We start from the raw sequence: 14510 nt of genomic DNA on the forward strand, positions 1-14510 counted from the left end.
AATCATAGCTATTGACGACTAAAGTGCAGCTGCTGCTTTTTACCCAGACCTGTCTCATTTGCCTTTCATGTGAGGCTTGCCTTCCTATCTCCTCCTTCGGCTGCTTCTAGAAGAAACTCTTATCTTGCCGCAGACTCCATGTCTCAGTGACTGTCTTTGCTGCGCATGGGGCAGACGAATGGACTTGGGCTTGATCACGGGTACTCTTCTGGCCCTGGGAGCACCACACTAAACACAGAAGAATAATTTCTTGCCCTTCTCCAGCTCAGCTGTCCAACATGGGAGCCAGTAGCCCCATGCGGGCATGTAAATACTCATTATATAAAATGAAAGACTGGGAGTGGCAGTGGCCAACTCTTAAATGATCGAAAGCTACAGTTAGCTAGTAGTTGTCAGTATTGGACAGCAAGGATACAGAACATACATGGCCATTATCACAGAAAGTTCTACTGGATGGTGCTGCCTCAGAGCTTTTGTTCATTCTGGTCATGGAGAGAGACAATAAAAAAGACTTTAAATGGATATTAAAACATCAGGCAGAGTAAAGAGCTATGAAGGAAAATAAAGTAAAGCTGGACAGATAGTAATGGAATTGGGATGCAATGGGCTGCTACGGTGACTGCTGGCTCTAATGGCCATCTCTTCTTTCTTGACATTGCTCCTTTGGAACCATGACACCCTGACCTATTTGTTCTCATACCTCTCTGGCTAAGGCCATAGTGATGGAAGAGACCTTATTTAGATTCATACAGTAAGAACCAGAAGAGGACTCATTAGCTGAAGTCCCAGATGTGCTCCGGGATCTCAAGGCAATCTTCACACCACCCAGATGAGCGGCTGTGACATGGCCAGAGGTACAAGGGTGCTTTTTAAAAGCTTTGACATATAAGTAAAAGACCTGTAAGGAAGCGCGGTCTAAACTGCTGAAGGCTGACCTCTGTCACTTCTCAGGAGCACCACAAGGTGTCAGCAGTAGCTTACAAAAGTTGCAGCCACCACTCACAAGCCCCACCCCCAGAACAAAGTGAGCATCCATTTATTACAAGGGAAAGAGTCTTCCTCTGGGGGTAAGTGTGAGCATGAAAATGGCACCTATGTAATTAACAAAGGCTAATTAGAATAACAGCATGATCCAGAATGCTAGCTGCCTGTGTACAGAGGCCAAAATAATGGGGTAATGTTGATAACTCTGATATGCATTGATTCACTACTTAATTATATTTGCTTTCACTGTTGAGATGGTGCCCTTCACCCAATTTCATTTTTGCATAAATCAACACACTTCAGGTTTTTTTTTTTCTTTTCTCCCTCTATATTTTAAAATGAAAAGATTTCCCTGGCCTCTTCTTGAACTGATCAATTGATTTTCTGTTAGCTTCACGCAAAAACAATAAGTGAAGAAAATCTATACATTTGTCCTCAGTTGTGATCTTGCAAGTTCAAGGCAAACTGCCATGTTCAGCATCTGGGATTCATCATGTCTGCTCTGTTACCTCATCGATGGGCACATATCTTTCCCAGATGTACAAAATAAAAGGCCTATGAAGTTACAAGAAAAGCAAAACAGTATCCATGCTCTCAACTTCCTGTTGTAGCCAGGTATGTGGGGATAGTAAAATGAGGGGAAGGGCACTTCTAGGTCTAGTTTGTCCAAATACGTGGCCTATTGCACAAATGTGGTGGAGAGCCACATGCTTGCATCCATGAGTAATTGAGGGTGACTCTCCTGAAGGGCGCCTGAGTGAGAGCTTTTTATTTATTTTTAAGATTTTATTTATTTGAGAGAGAGAAAGAGAGAGAGTACAAGTGGGGCAAGCAGGAGAGGGAGAAGCAGACTCACCGCTGAGCAGGGAGCCCAATACAGGTCTCCATCCCAGGACCCTGAGATCATGACCTGAGCCCAAGGCACCTGCTTAATGGACTGAGCCACCCAGGTGCCCCTGTGTGAGAGTTTTCTTTAGGGAAAAAGAGAGAGACAAAGCTGGAAATTGAGAGGTCATGGTCAACCTAGCACCTTAGGATTATCTAAGACACCATGATTTGAACTTAGGTCTTCATGATCTGCCTAGAACTGCAATTTGGACCTTGTATCAGTCCACATGTTTAATGACATAAAATTCACAGCAAATGGAACATATAAGTCCATGTTACTTTGTCCTCTCCCCCCTTTTTTTTGACAAGACTTTCCTCTAATGACCACAGATTAGGGAGCAATATATATCAATTTGCACTTAGAACTGTTCCAATCAAAAAAAAAAAAAAAAGGAACTGTTCCAATCTTTCATGCACTAATTTTACATCTGGGAATCTATTCTAAGGAACTATTGCTAAATACAGAAAGAAACCTTAATATGGAAAAATATGTTTAATGTAGCATTATTTAAACCATGAACAATTTGGGGAAAAAACTTTTAAATTGAGTAACAATAGAAAATAATTAAATTTAATGATGTCTATATAATGGGTTATTAAGTTGTCATGAAAATGATGTGTGAAGACTAGACCAAATATAAAATGCTCATGTAATTAAGAGAACAAAGAAAATAAAGTAGTTTGTACAGTTGTGACAGTATGTTTAAATTTTGCATAGGAAATAGACTATTAAAGAAAAACATGCCAAAATACTAAGAGCAGTTGTTTCGACAGTGATTGCAAAGGTAAATTTTCCTTTTTACTTTCCAACAGTTTCCACATTTTCTTTAAGTGTTATTATATAATGGGAAATACGTACTTATGAAAACAGTTATTTTGAACTTAAAATAATTTTACTATTCCTTTATTTCAAAATTTCTGTTCAAATTGTCTTCTCCTCATCTGTGCCTCCCTAACTTAAAACCCATACTTTGCAGCCACTGGTTGATATTTTTTTTTAAAGATTTTATTTATTTATTAATGAGAAGCACACTGAATGAGAGAGAGAGAGAGAGAGAGGCAGAGACACAGGCAGAGGGAGAAGCAGGCTCCATGTAGGGAGCCTGACATGAGACTCGATCCCGGGACTCCAGGATCATGCCCTGGGCTGAAGGCGGCGCTAAGCCGCTGAGCCACCTGGGTTGCCCACTCGTTCATATTTTGCTTCCCAGGAAGGAAACTGGACTCTGGTCTTTGCTGTAGACTTCTTGGGTGGCTGGGGCCAGAGCATGAGCTGGTCTAAGCTGAAGGAAGGACAGGAAGACTTAGTTTATGTGCGCTGGCCATGGCTTGTGCTAGTCATGCTATGGCTTCCATATAATGTTTAATTATTGATGTTGACAGAGAATAGAGGTTCATGTATTTCACAGAACAATGGTAACCAGTGGTTGAGTAAAAATTGGGCATATAATTTCCAAAAGCAAAGGGAAAAAAGAAGTAAAGAAAAATCTGAGTAAACAATTAGATACTAGTGACAGAAGGAACTATTTGAAGGAATAAAAAAAAAAAAAAACCCTAGATAACATGCCATAACATGACAAAACCAAGATCAAATATACTCTTTTCATAAGAAATGTGAATGCTTTAAATCTCTCTCACAAAAGGCAAAGACTTGTTTTGGCCCCAAAACAAAATTAAATTTTATTGTTTATAGAACACGTGCCTGAAGCAAACTGAAAGGTCAAAAGTAAAGGACCCATACTTGAAAGCTGCCAAGAGAGCAGATTTTCAATATTCTCACCATTTAAAAAAAAGATAATTATATGAGGAGATGGAAGTGTTACTTAACCTCACTGTGGTGATCATTTGACAATATATACATGTATCAAATCATCACAGGTTTACACATTAAAATTACACAATGTCCTATTATCAATTATGTCTCTATAAAGCTAGACAAAAGGGACCAAAAAAAGAATAGTTAAAACATATGAAATGCATATAAACAATAAATAGGGATATAAAAATTGATATGTGACAAAGTAAAAATAGAAGCAAAAAGCCATAAACAGGGATCCCTGGGTGGCGCAGCGGTTTGGCGCCTGCCTTTGGCCCAGGGCGCGATCCCGGAGACCCGGGATCGAATCCCACATCGGGCTCCCGGTGCATGGAGCCTGCTTCTCCCTCTGCCTGTGTCTCTGCCTCTCTCTCTCTCTCTGTGACTATCATAAATAAAATTAAAAAAAAAAAGCCATAAACAGGACAAAATAGGTTACCTTCTATGGATAAAATTCCAAACCACAAGAAGATACAACAGTTATAAGCAGAATACCACAGCACTGAAAAACCTTTACAGCTCAACTCCCAAACATAAGGCACAAACAACATATCATAATCAGAGCAAGAGACTATAGACTGTCCCTCTCAGTCTTTCCTAATTGAAGGGAAAAAAATCAGGATACAGAGCATTTGAAGGATAAGTCCAGAAGACTTGATTTATGAGATACATAATGAGGTATGTCATCCTGTTTTAGACATTAATCAGTATGCTTCCCTCCCCCTCCACCCCTACCCAGGCTCTCCTGCTCCTACCCACACAGGGAGATATGAGTCATTCACCACAGGACCAGACACAAAGACTGCACATACTAGACTCAAGAGCTGGCCTAAGCACAAGACAGAGAAATGTCAGTGCATACTCTACTCGAATAGCACTCTGCATCAGGGAAGGTAAAGGTGTCAGGAGAGCCAAGGACCACAAAGAAATGAACAGGAGAACACCCAAACCTCTGCCAGAACGTGGGCCATCTATCCAGAGTGCCAAAGACAACCACGGCATCCCTCTTGTCATTGTCCTGTGAAGACCCCAAATGCCCAAAGATTCTTTAGTTTAGAATAACACTTATGTGTGCCTCAAGGCTCTCCTACTGATTTCTTCTCATGTAGGCAACTGTCAAATGGCCCAAGACATTTGTATGCTCCTCCCTAAACAGACTGAAGAGCTTGGGGGATGGTGGGTGTTGACATACAGAGCAAACCTTGAACTGGCCAATGTGGCTCTAGCTAGCTTGAGTTTGAAATCTCACTCTGAGCTAGGACTTTCAGTGGAACATGTGCTTCCATGGTGGATAAAGAGAAAAACTGTCCCATAGAAACAGAACACACATTATTTCAAAACTCTACAGTACATTTGTAAAATGTAACATAGTAGGCTATGAAAAAAACCTTAGGGCCTGCTATTTGGCAATAGTACAAGTCTAGAATTTCCCATACAATGAATATAAGAAATCAAACCACATAGAAAATATTAAAAACATTTAGATCAAACAGGGCATTAAAACTGCAATCCCAAGTTTATTTAGAAAACAATCAGAAGAACTGTATCACATAATGAAAACAAGGTGTGAAGCCAAAGCCGTACTCAGAAGAAAATTTATAGCTTTATATGTGTTGATTATAAAACATAAAAGAATAAAAACATATAAGCCACATATTCTATGGAAGAGATTAAGGAGTCCCCAAATAAAGGTTAGTGGGCATTTGTGTTGCTGTTGTTCTTAGATAATTTTCTTTGCTGCCTAGTCTCTGAAGCTGCTTCCTATATTAGGGAGATCCACCATGGTGTGGATCTTAGACATCTAGAGCCTGGGCATATCATCTAGATTTAGCCAATCAGATGCTGCCCCCCTGGAACTCTCAATCTAGCGTGAGCCTGAAGGAAGCAGGGAATAGTTTAGCATTCATTCTGGTAGCCACAGCCAGCTTTCAAGGCCAAGTCAGCACATCCCAAAGGGCTGCCCCTGGACACGCTGCGGATGTGACCACTGAGATTCCCATTCCTGCTTACTCCCCCATGTGGTCCCCTATGGCTCTCCAAATCTCTGGGCCACCTGATACCCTTCTCCAATACATTCTTTTTCAGCTTACATTAACCAGGGCCAGTTTCTTTTGTTAACAACTTCAATCTCCTGAGCAAAACAGAAGGAAACAATGTATAATAAAGAAAAAAATTAACGATAGAAAAAAAAAATCTATGGCCATGATGAATAAAGTCAAGAACCCTTTTAAAAGACCAATAAAACTGGTAAACCTTCTCATGAGTCTAATCACTGAAAAATTAAGGCCACAAATAGCTTTACAAAGGAAAAAATGTGCATGAAAAATTATTAAGTTTAAAAATGAGATACAGTGTACCACTTCATGCCTGAATAAGAGAAATTACCAAAATTAACTGGATTAGGAAACTTCAGTATATTATCAACCATGGAAGAAATGCCAAGAAGGTTTTGTTTTTTGTTTTTTGTTTTTTGTTTTTTTTTTTATATATCACTCTTTTCCCAAAGGGCACAGAGCTGGATTAGTTTAGGTGCAAATTCTCCAAATCTGTGTTATTTAAGCAATTCTGACATGGAGAAGGAAGGCAGATGAGCATGTTTCAGGCAGTCCTGGACCAGCCCAGGAAAAGGGGACCCTGACAGTAATCCCTGTGGCCAGCTGCCCTCAGTGTAGTGGTTCCCTTGGAGGGGAGCCTTTGGTTGAGTGGGATTCAGCCTGTTGTGTGGACAGGCCACCTTGTTATGCTATTCTGATCCAGTGATCCCCACCCTCACACATTCCAGTTATCTGTGGCTGGTGTCAGCCACCTGTTGGCCAGTCAAGCCCATGGCACTCCCTTAAACTACATTAATTAATCCTTGGGATGTCACCTCTATCTCCTCACCTCACTCACTTCACCTTCTCCAACACCACAGAAAGAATGCTTCTGCTCACTCCTGTCCACAGCCTCTAAAGGCAAGGGAGGAAAGAAGCACAGGAAAGTGTAGTTACCACAAATCCTTCCTGGGATGAAGTCAGGGATAAGGGAATCAAGAGCTAATGGCAAAGGGCTTTTTCCTGGGGAAACGCAGGATGCCAAAAGTGGACGCCAGGGAACAGCAGGTGTAAAAGCAAAAGTGTTGGGTAAACCATGGCTCCTGGTCATCCCAGATGGGTCTTGCTGAGGGCTCAGAGAAGAGGAGCCTCTTTCTCTCAGGTGGAGCCTGGAGGAAGAGGATGTTTGTTTCTCCAGTGTTAAGCGCGCCAAGAGTGGGCTGCAGGTCTCGGGACCTCTGGAGGCAGGGTTCTGTGCAGATGCTGACCTGGTGAGGGGCAGCTCTGGCACAAGGATGCACAGTATGCTCCAGGCCCCGGGATGGGCCTCAGTGTGCAAAATGACTCCGTAACCGATGCAACTGGTAGGAATTACCGAGGGGGCGGGGTCCCGCGCGTGGTGGTTCCTCCGGGGTGGGGAGCACGGGGTTCACAGCTCCTTGGAGACCCCTGCGCTTAGCGAGCACTGCATCCATCAGCAAATTACCCGTTAACTGCTGGTTCTCCTGGAAGGCCACAGTCATGTGCACCCGGTGCGCCGGGGCACCGCACAGGGTGAGGAGAAACTACCCCGCCGCCCTCCTCCCGCAGGTCCCCCCCACCCCCCATCCCCGTCCGGTCGGGTTTCTGTACCTCTAGGCGGACTTGGGGAGCGTCCCTGCCTGAAAACGGACCCCCACCCAAACTGCGCCTGGGGGAGGCACGCTGCGGGCGAGCAAGGGCAGGTTTCGCACCGAGTCCCAGAAGCAGGAGAGGTGCGCCCTCCCTCCCCGCGCGTGGCCGTGCCGCAGCCCCCGCCCGCAGGCAGCCCTGCGTGGGCCCGCCCCGACCCACACCCGGGGGCTCCCCACGCCGCCCCGCCGCCCCGCCGCCCCGCCGCCCGGCGCCCGGGTCTCCACGCAACAATGAGGCGTGGGCGGCCCCGGCGGCCTCATTTGCATACCGCCGCCGCCCGGCCAATGGGCTGCGCAGGGGCCCCGGAACGCGGTGTTGCCATCTGCGTGCGCGCGTGTGTGCGAGTGTGACAGCGGCGGTGGCCGTGGCCCTGGCCGTGGGAGGCGGGCCCGGCGGAGCCCAGCCGCGCGGGGACCGGCCAGGCGCCCGCTCCCCCAGCGCGTCGCGCCCGCGCGGCCCCGCGGAGCCCGGAGACCCCCAGCGCGGGCCGGGCGCAGCCGCGATGTCGGTGGCGGGGCTGAAGAAGCAGTTCCACAAAGCCAGCCAGGTAGGGGGGCCCGGGGGAGGTCGGCGGGGGCGACCGGGCGGCCGCGGTCCCCCGAGGCTCGAGGCCTCCGGCGACCCGAGGGGCCCCTCCCGGGACGCAGAGGTGCCGGGGAGGGCCCCGCGGCCCCGGGCCGGCCATGCCCCGAGCGCTGTCACTCGGCGGGCGCCCGAGGGCCGGGGCGGGGGCGGCGGCGGCGGCGGGGGCGGCGGGGGCTCGCGCGGGAGAGGGGCGTGCGGAGGCCTGCGCGCTGCGCTCGGCGCCGCCCCCCGACCTGCGCTCGGCAGCCCCCCGGGGCGCATCCTGCGGCCTCGCGGCGGGTGCGGAGGTCGGGCCCGCGCGCGCCTGGAGGGGGACCGCGCCGCGCCCCCGGGCCGGGGCTCCCCGTGGCGGTGCCTCGCCTGCGCGCCGTCCTGGCGCCGCCGGCCGGGCTCCTGCTCCCGGGGGGCCGCGGTCTGGCTCGCAGACGCCGGCAGACCCGTAAACAAACAGTGGTAGACGCACCTCCACGCGCGGAGCGGGCAGACAGCCCGATGGGGGCGTCCGGGAAAGCTTCCCGGAGGAGGAGACGCGGCGTTTGGGAATTAAGTAGGAGCAGGGATGGTGGTGGTGGCGGGGGAGGTGGCAGGGAAGGGGGAAGGGCGTTCCGAGTGGGGGAAACCGGGAAAACAGGAAAACAGGAAGGGAGGCATGAAATTGCTGTGTGTGCGTGAGTGTGTGTGTTGACAAGCAAATTTGTATTCCGAGATTGCAGTCTCTTCCGGCCATGGCATAGCTCGCATTGTAGAACCTATCCCACACCTGCAGCCCGGGATCTGTTGCTCTGTCTCGTCCTCCGCCCCCCCCCCGCCCCCGCCCCAGCCCCCCAATTTGGCTAGCACCAAGGTGGACAGATTTCATTCAGAATCCGCATTAATGAGATCTTATCCTGCTTCTCCCACAGATTGGTAAGCAGCTGAAATTAGAGGATTCTCTTCTTCTAGCCTCAGTTTCAGGCTGAGGGCACCGCTGTTCCCTCACTCACACCCCTTCCATGAAGAAACTGGGTGATGCCCAGATTCTGATTGGGGACACTGGGCGGACAGTGGTGCTATTCAGGGTGATGAGGAGTCCTGGAGGAGGGGCCGGCTGGGCGTACTCCTCGCTGGCCTTGGGCCCTTTGAATGGTCTGGGGCCATTCAGTTATCACTGGCCTTGGGGCAGGTGCATGCCCAGATCTGGGGCTCAGGGATTGAGGCCAAGACTGGAACTACAGACTTTTTGGGATTTAAGCCCTAAGTGGACATTAAAAAATGTAAGTGCAAGAAAGTCAGAAAATGCACAAGGAGCTAAATACAGACTCTAGGGAGCAGCCACATTTAGGGACAGTGTTCAGCCCAGTACTTGATAAGCAGTGTCCACTCAATAAATATTTATTGAATAAAGGAAACTTTTGGGGTGGAGGAGCACAGGAAGGAAAGAACTGATAGATGCAGGAGAGAGGAGTGTCATGGAAATGGGGTGGGGGGGGGCGCATTTAAAGGCAGGAGCAGTGCTGCTGTGAGCTCAGAACCAGAGCATGCTCTCGGCTTGGGCCGCCAGGAGGCTGGTTGCCGCTGTGGTTAGGGCAGTGCCAGAGTAACTGCTGGCTGTGCTTGTTACATGGCCTTCCTTAGGAGGAACTAGGAGGGCCTTCCTTCCTGGCAAGGAACTGACCTGTTTTGAAGATTTTCGTTTATTTGGTAAGGACTTCATAGGAGCACATCTCAGAGATGATGGAGATAAAAGCTCTAGGGTGATTCATGTTAGTTTCTGAACACTAGCAAGCATGAATGGTTGAGATCTTAGGAAGGTATTGGCATCGGAGAAGTGTCACACTAGTGATGAGGTCCTTTAGTTTAACCACCATCAGTCCATTAAAAAAGAAAGCGAGAGTAGGTTTAATTTAGACATTTGTTGCATGAGCTGAAATCTTTTGTGCATTTATTGGAAAAGAAGGAATCACAGATTCTCTCTGCAGTTTACAAACCACGTTTTTTTTCCGTCAAAGTATCCAGTAGATAAGTTTTTTATCTGTTCTAGAAGTCTGTCTAAGAAATCTGGCCATGGGACAGATTTGGTGGAAGAGTTAGACTGGGTTTAATATAAAAGGGAGCATGACAGTAAAAAATGCCAGACGTTCTTCTCAGACAACATTTTAACAGGAGGTTTTAATTCACATAGAACTTTCCAGGCCAGGGGAAAGGGAGTCCCAGATGATGTCAGCGGCTCGATAATTCCCAGTGGTTGTGCCACTGACCAGGTCTGTGACCTTGGGAACCTGACTTACCCCCTCTAAACCTTAGTTTTGTCTGTATCTTGGATTAGAGGATTTGGAAGCTATGTCTCTCTCTGTTTTAAAACTGATTGTAGTGATGCTTGCACAACTCTGTGAATATTCCGAAAACCATGGAATTCACCTTTATGGGTGAATTGTATGTTGTGTGGATTATATCACAGTATGTACCTCCAAGTTTTGAAATTCCTTTAAAAATTTTTTAAAAAAGATTTTTATTTATTCATGAGAGACACACAGAGAGAGGCAGAGACGTAGGCAGAGGGAGAAGCAGGCTCCCTGTGAGGAGCCAGATGTGGGACTTGATCCCAGGACCCTGGGATCACAACCTGAACCAAAGCTAGATACTCAACCATTGAGCCGCCCAGGTGCCCCCCAATTCTGAAATTCTTAATTTACTTAGAGTATTTCAGAGAAAGGATAAAGTGGATCTTTTACAAATAAGGGAACTATAGGACCATGGTGACCGAAGATGATTTTTCTCCACAATAGACAAGGTAAAATAACTCATAACCTCCTCTTTCTTGGTACCTCACTTATCTCTCAGGGGGTGGGAAACAAATCCCCTTACTGTACAGAGAACGAAAAACTGTAAACCCCAGAGATTATGCCTCATTTTGCAGCATATGGAGATCAATAGAAAAGAGGGAGAAATAAAGTAAAATGACAAGAGCACTCGTGGAGTTGATCACAAAATGTAGTTAATTCTCTTCTTCAGCATTGGAACTTAGAACCTAAGTGTCCCTTGTTCATAACTACTTTTTTTTTTCCCTCTTGAAAGGATTTTTAAGTTTATCCTCCTACTGGAAGGGATAGAGCTTGAATTATTATATTAGAGATAAATACAAAGGGGTTCAAGATGGCCTTGTGGTTTCTTATCAAACGTGGTACTTGATTAATAAAAATGTAGAGTAATTACATTACTGTTACCACTCTTTGATTTGCATTAATTATGCTTAATAATGCATAATTCATAGTGGTTTTCTTGACAATGGTCACTATTGGTACAGGATGTTCAGGCTGCACCTGGACTTCCTCTGACCTGGACTCTGTGCGAATAGCCATATTCTTTCTCTTTGAACTTCCAGGATATGTGTTCCTCAGCCCTGAGAAGTCTAGGGAAGAGTTCATATTTCCTCTTTTTCTTCTTCTGTCTCCAAATTAACCATATGGCGATAACCCTGGATGGTGGTGACCCTTGGAGGTTTCATGTTAAATTTATTTCTTTTTGCCTTATGTAGTAGTGCTCTTTAACCTTTGTCCTGTGACCCAGCAACAATAGGGAATGTGGGAATCTAACACAGCTTTTTTTTGTGGGGGGTAACTCCCCCACCCTTCTCTTTTAATGCATTAACCAGAGAAATGATGAGCAGTCATAAGAGGCCTAGACATTTTTCCTGTGACAACCCACTGCACATGCTGGCCATTTATGGGTAAACACTTCAGAGAAGGATAGTCTTTGTAAATTATGAGAATCCCTAGGGAGGCACTGAATGTCTCTTGTTTCACTGTCTTGTTAGAGAGAAAGATAAAACTGCACTTTACAAAATCCATAATGATTTATTTTTTTCTCTTAGATGCGTCAGAAAATACATGATACTTAAACAGTCTTGCTTCTTGCCACGTAGATTGCTTCATAAATTCATCTATAAATCTTTGTATTTTTTAAAAAAATTTAAGTCAGTGTGCTAGAATAGATGTCCAAGCCAAACTGATTATTATCTTTAAACAGTATAATCCAAACATGGGGTGCCTGGGTGGCTCAGTGGTTGAGTGTTCTGCCTTTGGCCCAGGTCGTGATCCCAAGGTCTTGGGATCGAGTCCCGCATGGGGCTCCCTGCATGGAGCCTGTTTCTCTCTCTGCCTGTGTCTCTGCCTCTCTCTCTGTGTCTCTCATGAATAAATAGATAAAATCCATAAATCCATACATAAATACATAAAATACATAAAAAATACATAATCAAAACATTTCTTAAGTCTGATGACTTTTTTTTATCCCCTAAAGTAAATGTAACAGGGTGCCACTCACTTGGAATTTGATTTTAAAAGGCGTTTGAAAGCAGGGTTTTTTTTTTTTGGCTGTTTTTTTCAGATTAATTTTTTAGCTTTAGTAACAAATTGAATGTAAATGATGTTACCCAAAGTTAAGTGTGGGGGGGGGAGATCATGTGTATTTGGGGGAGCATTCTTTCACCTAGGAAATTAAACTGCCAGTCAATAGGACTGATATACTACCGTATTGGTTAAATAATAGGCAAACATATTTCTGGAGGTTCTATACCAGCAAAATGTGGGTAGTTGGATTTTGCATTTCGGTGGAAATCTGGGAAGGTGTTGAGTTGGGGGAAGGGTCTGGGGGCAGCTGGGGATGGGATCAGGAAGGGACTGTTGCATTGCTAACTGTTGGGGTTCCATGAAATGCCTTTCCTCTTGCCTTGCAGTTCGCAGGGTCATGTACACATGTTGTCACCACAGCACCGATGGCAGTGACCTCTGTGAGCCTGGGATTGTTCTTTCTGGCTCTCTTTCTAATCCATTGGATGGTGGTGACTTTCCTTCGGCACTGGATAAATCTTTCTCAAACACTGATGCCTCTAAGGGCTTGCTTTGCCTGCTCAGAGCATCCATCAGTGGCAGAAGCTACTGCTCCTCCAGGCCTCATGCCTTGGGTACTCCCTCCTGAGCCTGATGGCTAAGCCGTATTTCTCACCCACATCCCTGTCGTTTCTTCCACGATTCCACAGCTGAGAAGGATCTGCCAGTTAATGAGTGGGTGCTACTCTCTTTGTCCTGGAAGGACAAACAAGGACACTGCACACTGCACACTGCCTCCCCACTGGGCTTCACACCCCATCCCTCTCATTCCCATATGGAAAAGTCCTTCCTTGGTCTGAGATCCTGCTTCACCCCATCCTATTTTCTCTCTCTCCTTCCCAGCAAAGTGTATTGAAAACATTGTCTATTGCCGCATCTCTACTTTCTCATCTCTTTCTCAGCTGGTTCCTGCCAGCTGTCTTCACCAGCACCCTGAGGCCTAGGTCTCAAGTGAGCCTCCGCCCCCCAGCTGCCACACCTTGGGGTCGCTTCCCCACCTGACTCTCAGCAGCCTGTGACCCTGTGGACTGTACTCTGCCCACAACTCCTATACTCACTGGGTTTTCCCCTGGCCTCACCTTCTTGGTCTCCTTTATTGCTCCTTCTGACCACCCTGGTCCCCATCGTTTCCCAAGGACATCCTGGAGTGCCCCAAGGCTCTGGCTTGGGTACCTCCCCCTTTCTCAGCCTCTGCCCCCACCAAGGTTTCTCATCCAGCCTCACTGATGTATAGACAATCTATACTTTGATTACTTTGTAAATTGTATTTATTTATTTTTTTTTAAGATTTATTTATTTATTCATGAGAGACACAGAAAGACGTAGAGACATAGGCAGAGGGTGAAGCAGGCTCCCTGTGGGGAGCCTGATGTGGAACTTGATCCCAAGACCCCAGGTCACAACCTAACCCAAAGGCAGAAGCTCAACCACTGAGCCACCTAGGTGCCCTGTAAATTGTATTTCTAGTCCAGGTGTTCCTTCTGAATACAAACTCCTGCAAACTCAAAAGGCACCTCTCCCCTTGGATATTTAAAAGGCTCTCAAACTTAAGATTTCCAAACTTGAACTCTTCATTTTCTCCACCCCAACATGTTCTTCTGCTGGTGGTCTCTGTCTCTGTAAATCACACTGACTGTGTGCTCAGCTGCTCAATGAAAACAAAACAAAACCCAGGATTCATCTTTGATATTTTTTCTCTCCCTCATTGGAAAGGAAGTTCATCAGAGAGTCCTTCTTCCTGGTTCTGTTTTCAAAATAAACTGCAAATGTGTTCATCTTTCTCTTATCTCTGCTGCCATGCTCCTCCTGGTCCTGGCCATGGGCTCCCCTTGCCTGGACGGCTGCAGCAGCCTCCTGCCCCGTTCCCAGACCTTTATTCCGAGTGCTACCATCCACTTACAGTGCTCACTATGCTCTTTTTAAAATGTGCCTCAGACCATATCATTCTTCTGCTTGCAAGTCTTGAATTCTTCAGTGGCTTCCAGTTGCATTTAGAATACAAACCAGACTTCCTCCTCCCCTGGCATGGGAAACCACACATCACTGGGCCTTCTCCTCCCCCTCCTGCTGGTGATCAGATGCACTGACCTCTCGTTCCCTTACTGGGCTAAGGTCTTCTTGTCTTGGGGCTTTTGTGGTAGCTGTTCCCTCAACCTGCCATGC

At 46.5% G+C, this 14510-nt stretch overlaps 1 protein-coding gene across 2 annotated transcripts in view; it reads left to right on the top strand.

Moving 5' to 3' along the window:
- Positions 1-7787: 7787 nt before the first annotated feature.
- SH3GL3 (SH3 domain containing GRB2 like 3, endophilin A3) overlaps positions 7788-14510 on the top strand; it is a 135416-nt gene continuing 128693 nt past the window's right edge. The window contains exon 1 of one of the 2 annotated variants that reach the window (XM_072801557.1): positions 7788-7942. In XM_072801557.1, the coding sequence (XP_072657658.1) occupies positions 7898-7942 (45 nt within the window). In that variant the 5' untranslated portion in view covers positions 7788-7897. The remainder of the gene's footprint in view (positions 7943-14510) is intronic. The other variant, XM_072801579.1, reaches the window with a different exon arrangement.

The sequence above is a fragment of the Canis lupus genome, chromosome 2, assembly GCF_048164855.1.
Source record: "Canis lupus baileyi chromosome 2, mCanLup2.hap1, whole genome shotgun sequence".
NCBI lineage: Eukaryota > Metazoa > Chordata > Mammalia > Carnivora > Canidae > Canis > Canis lupus.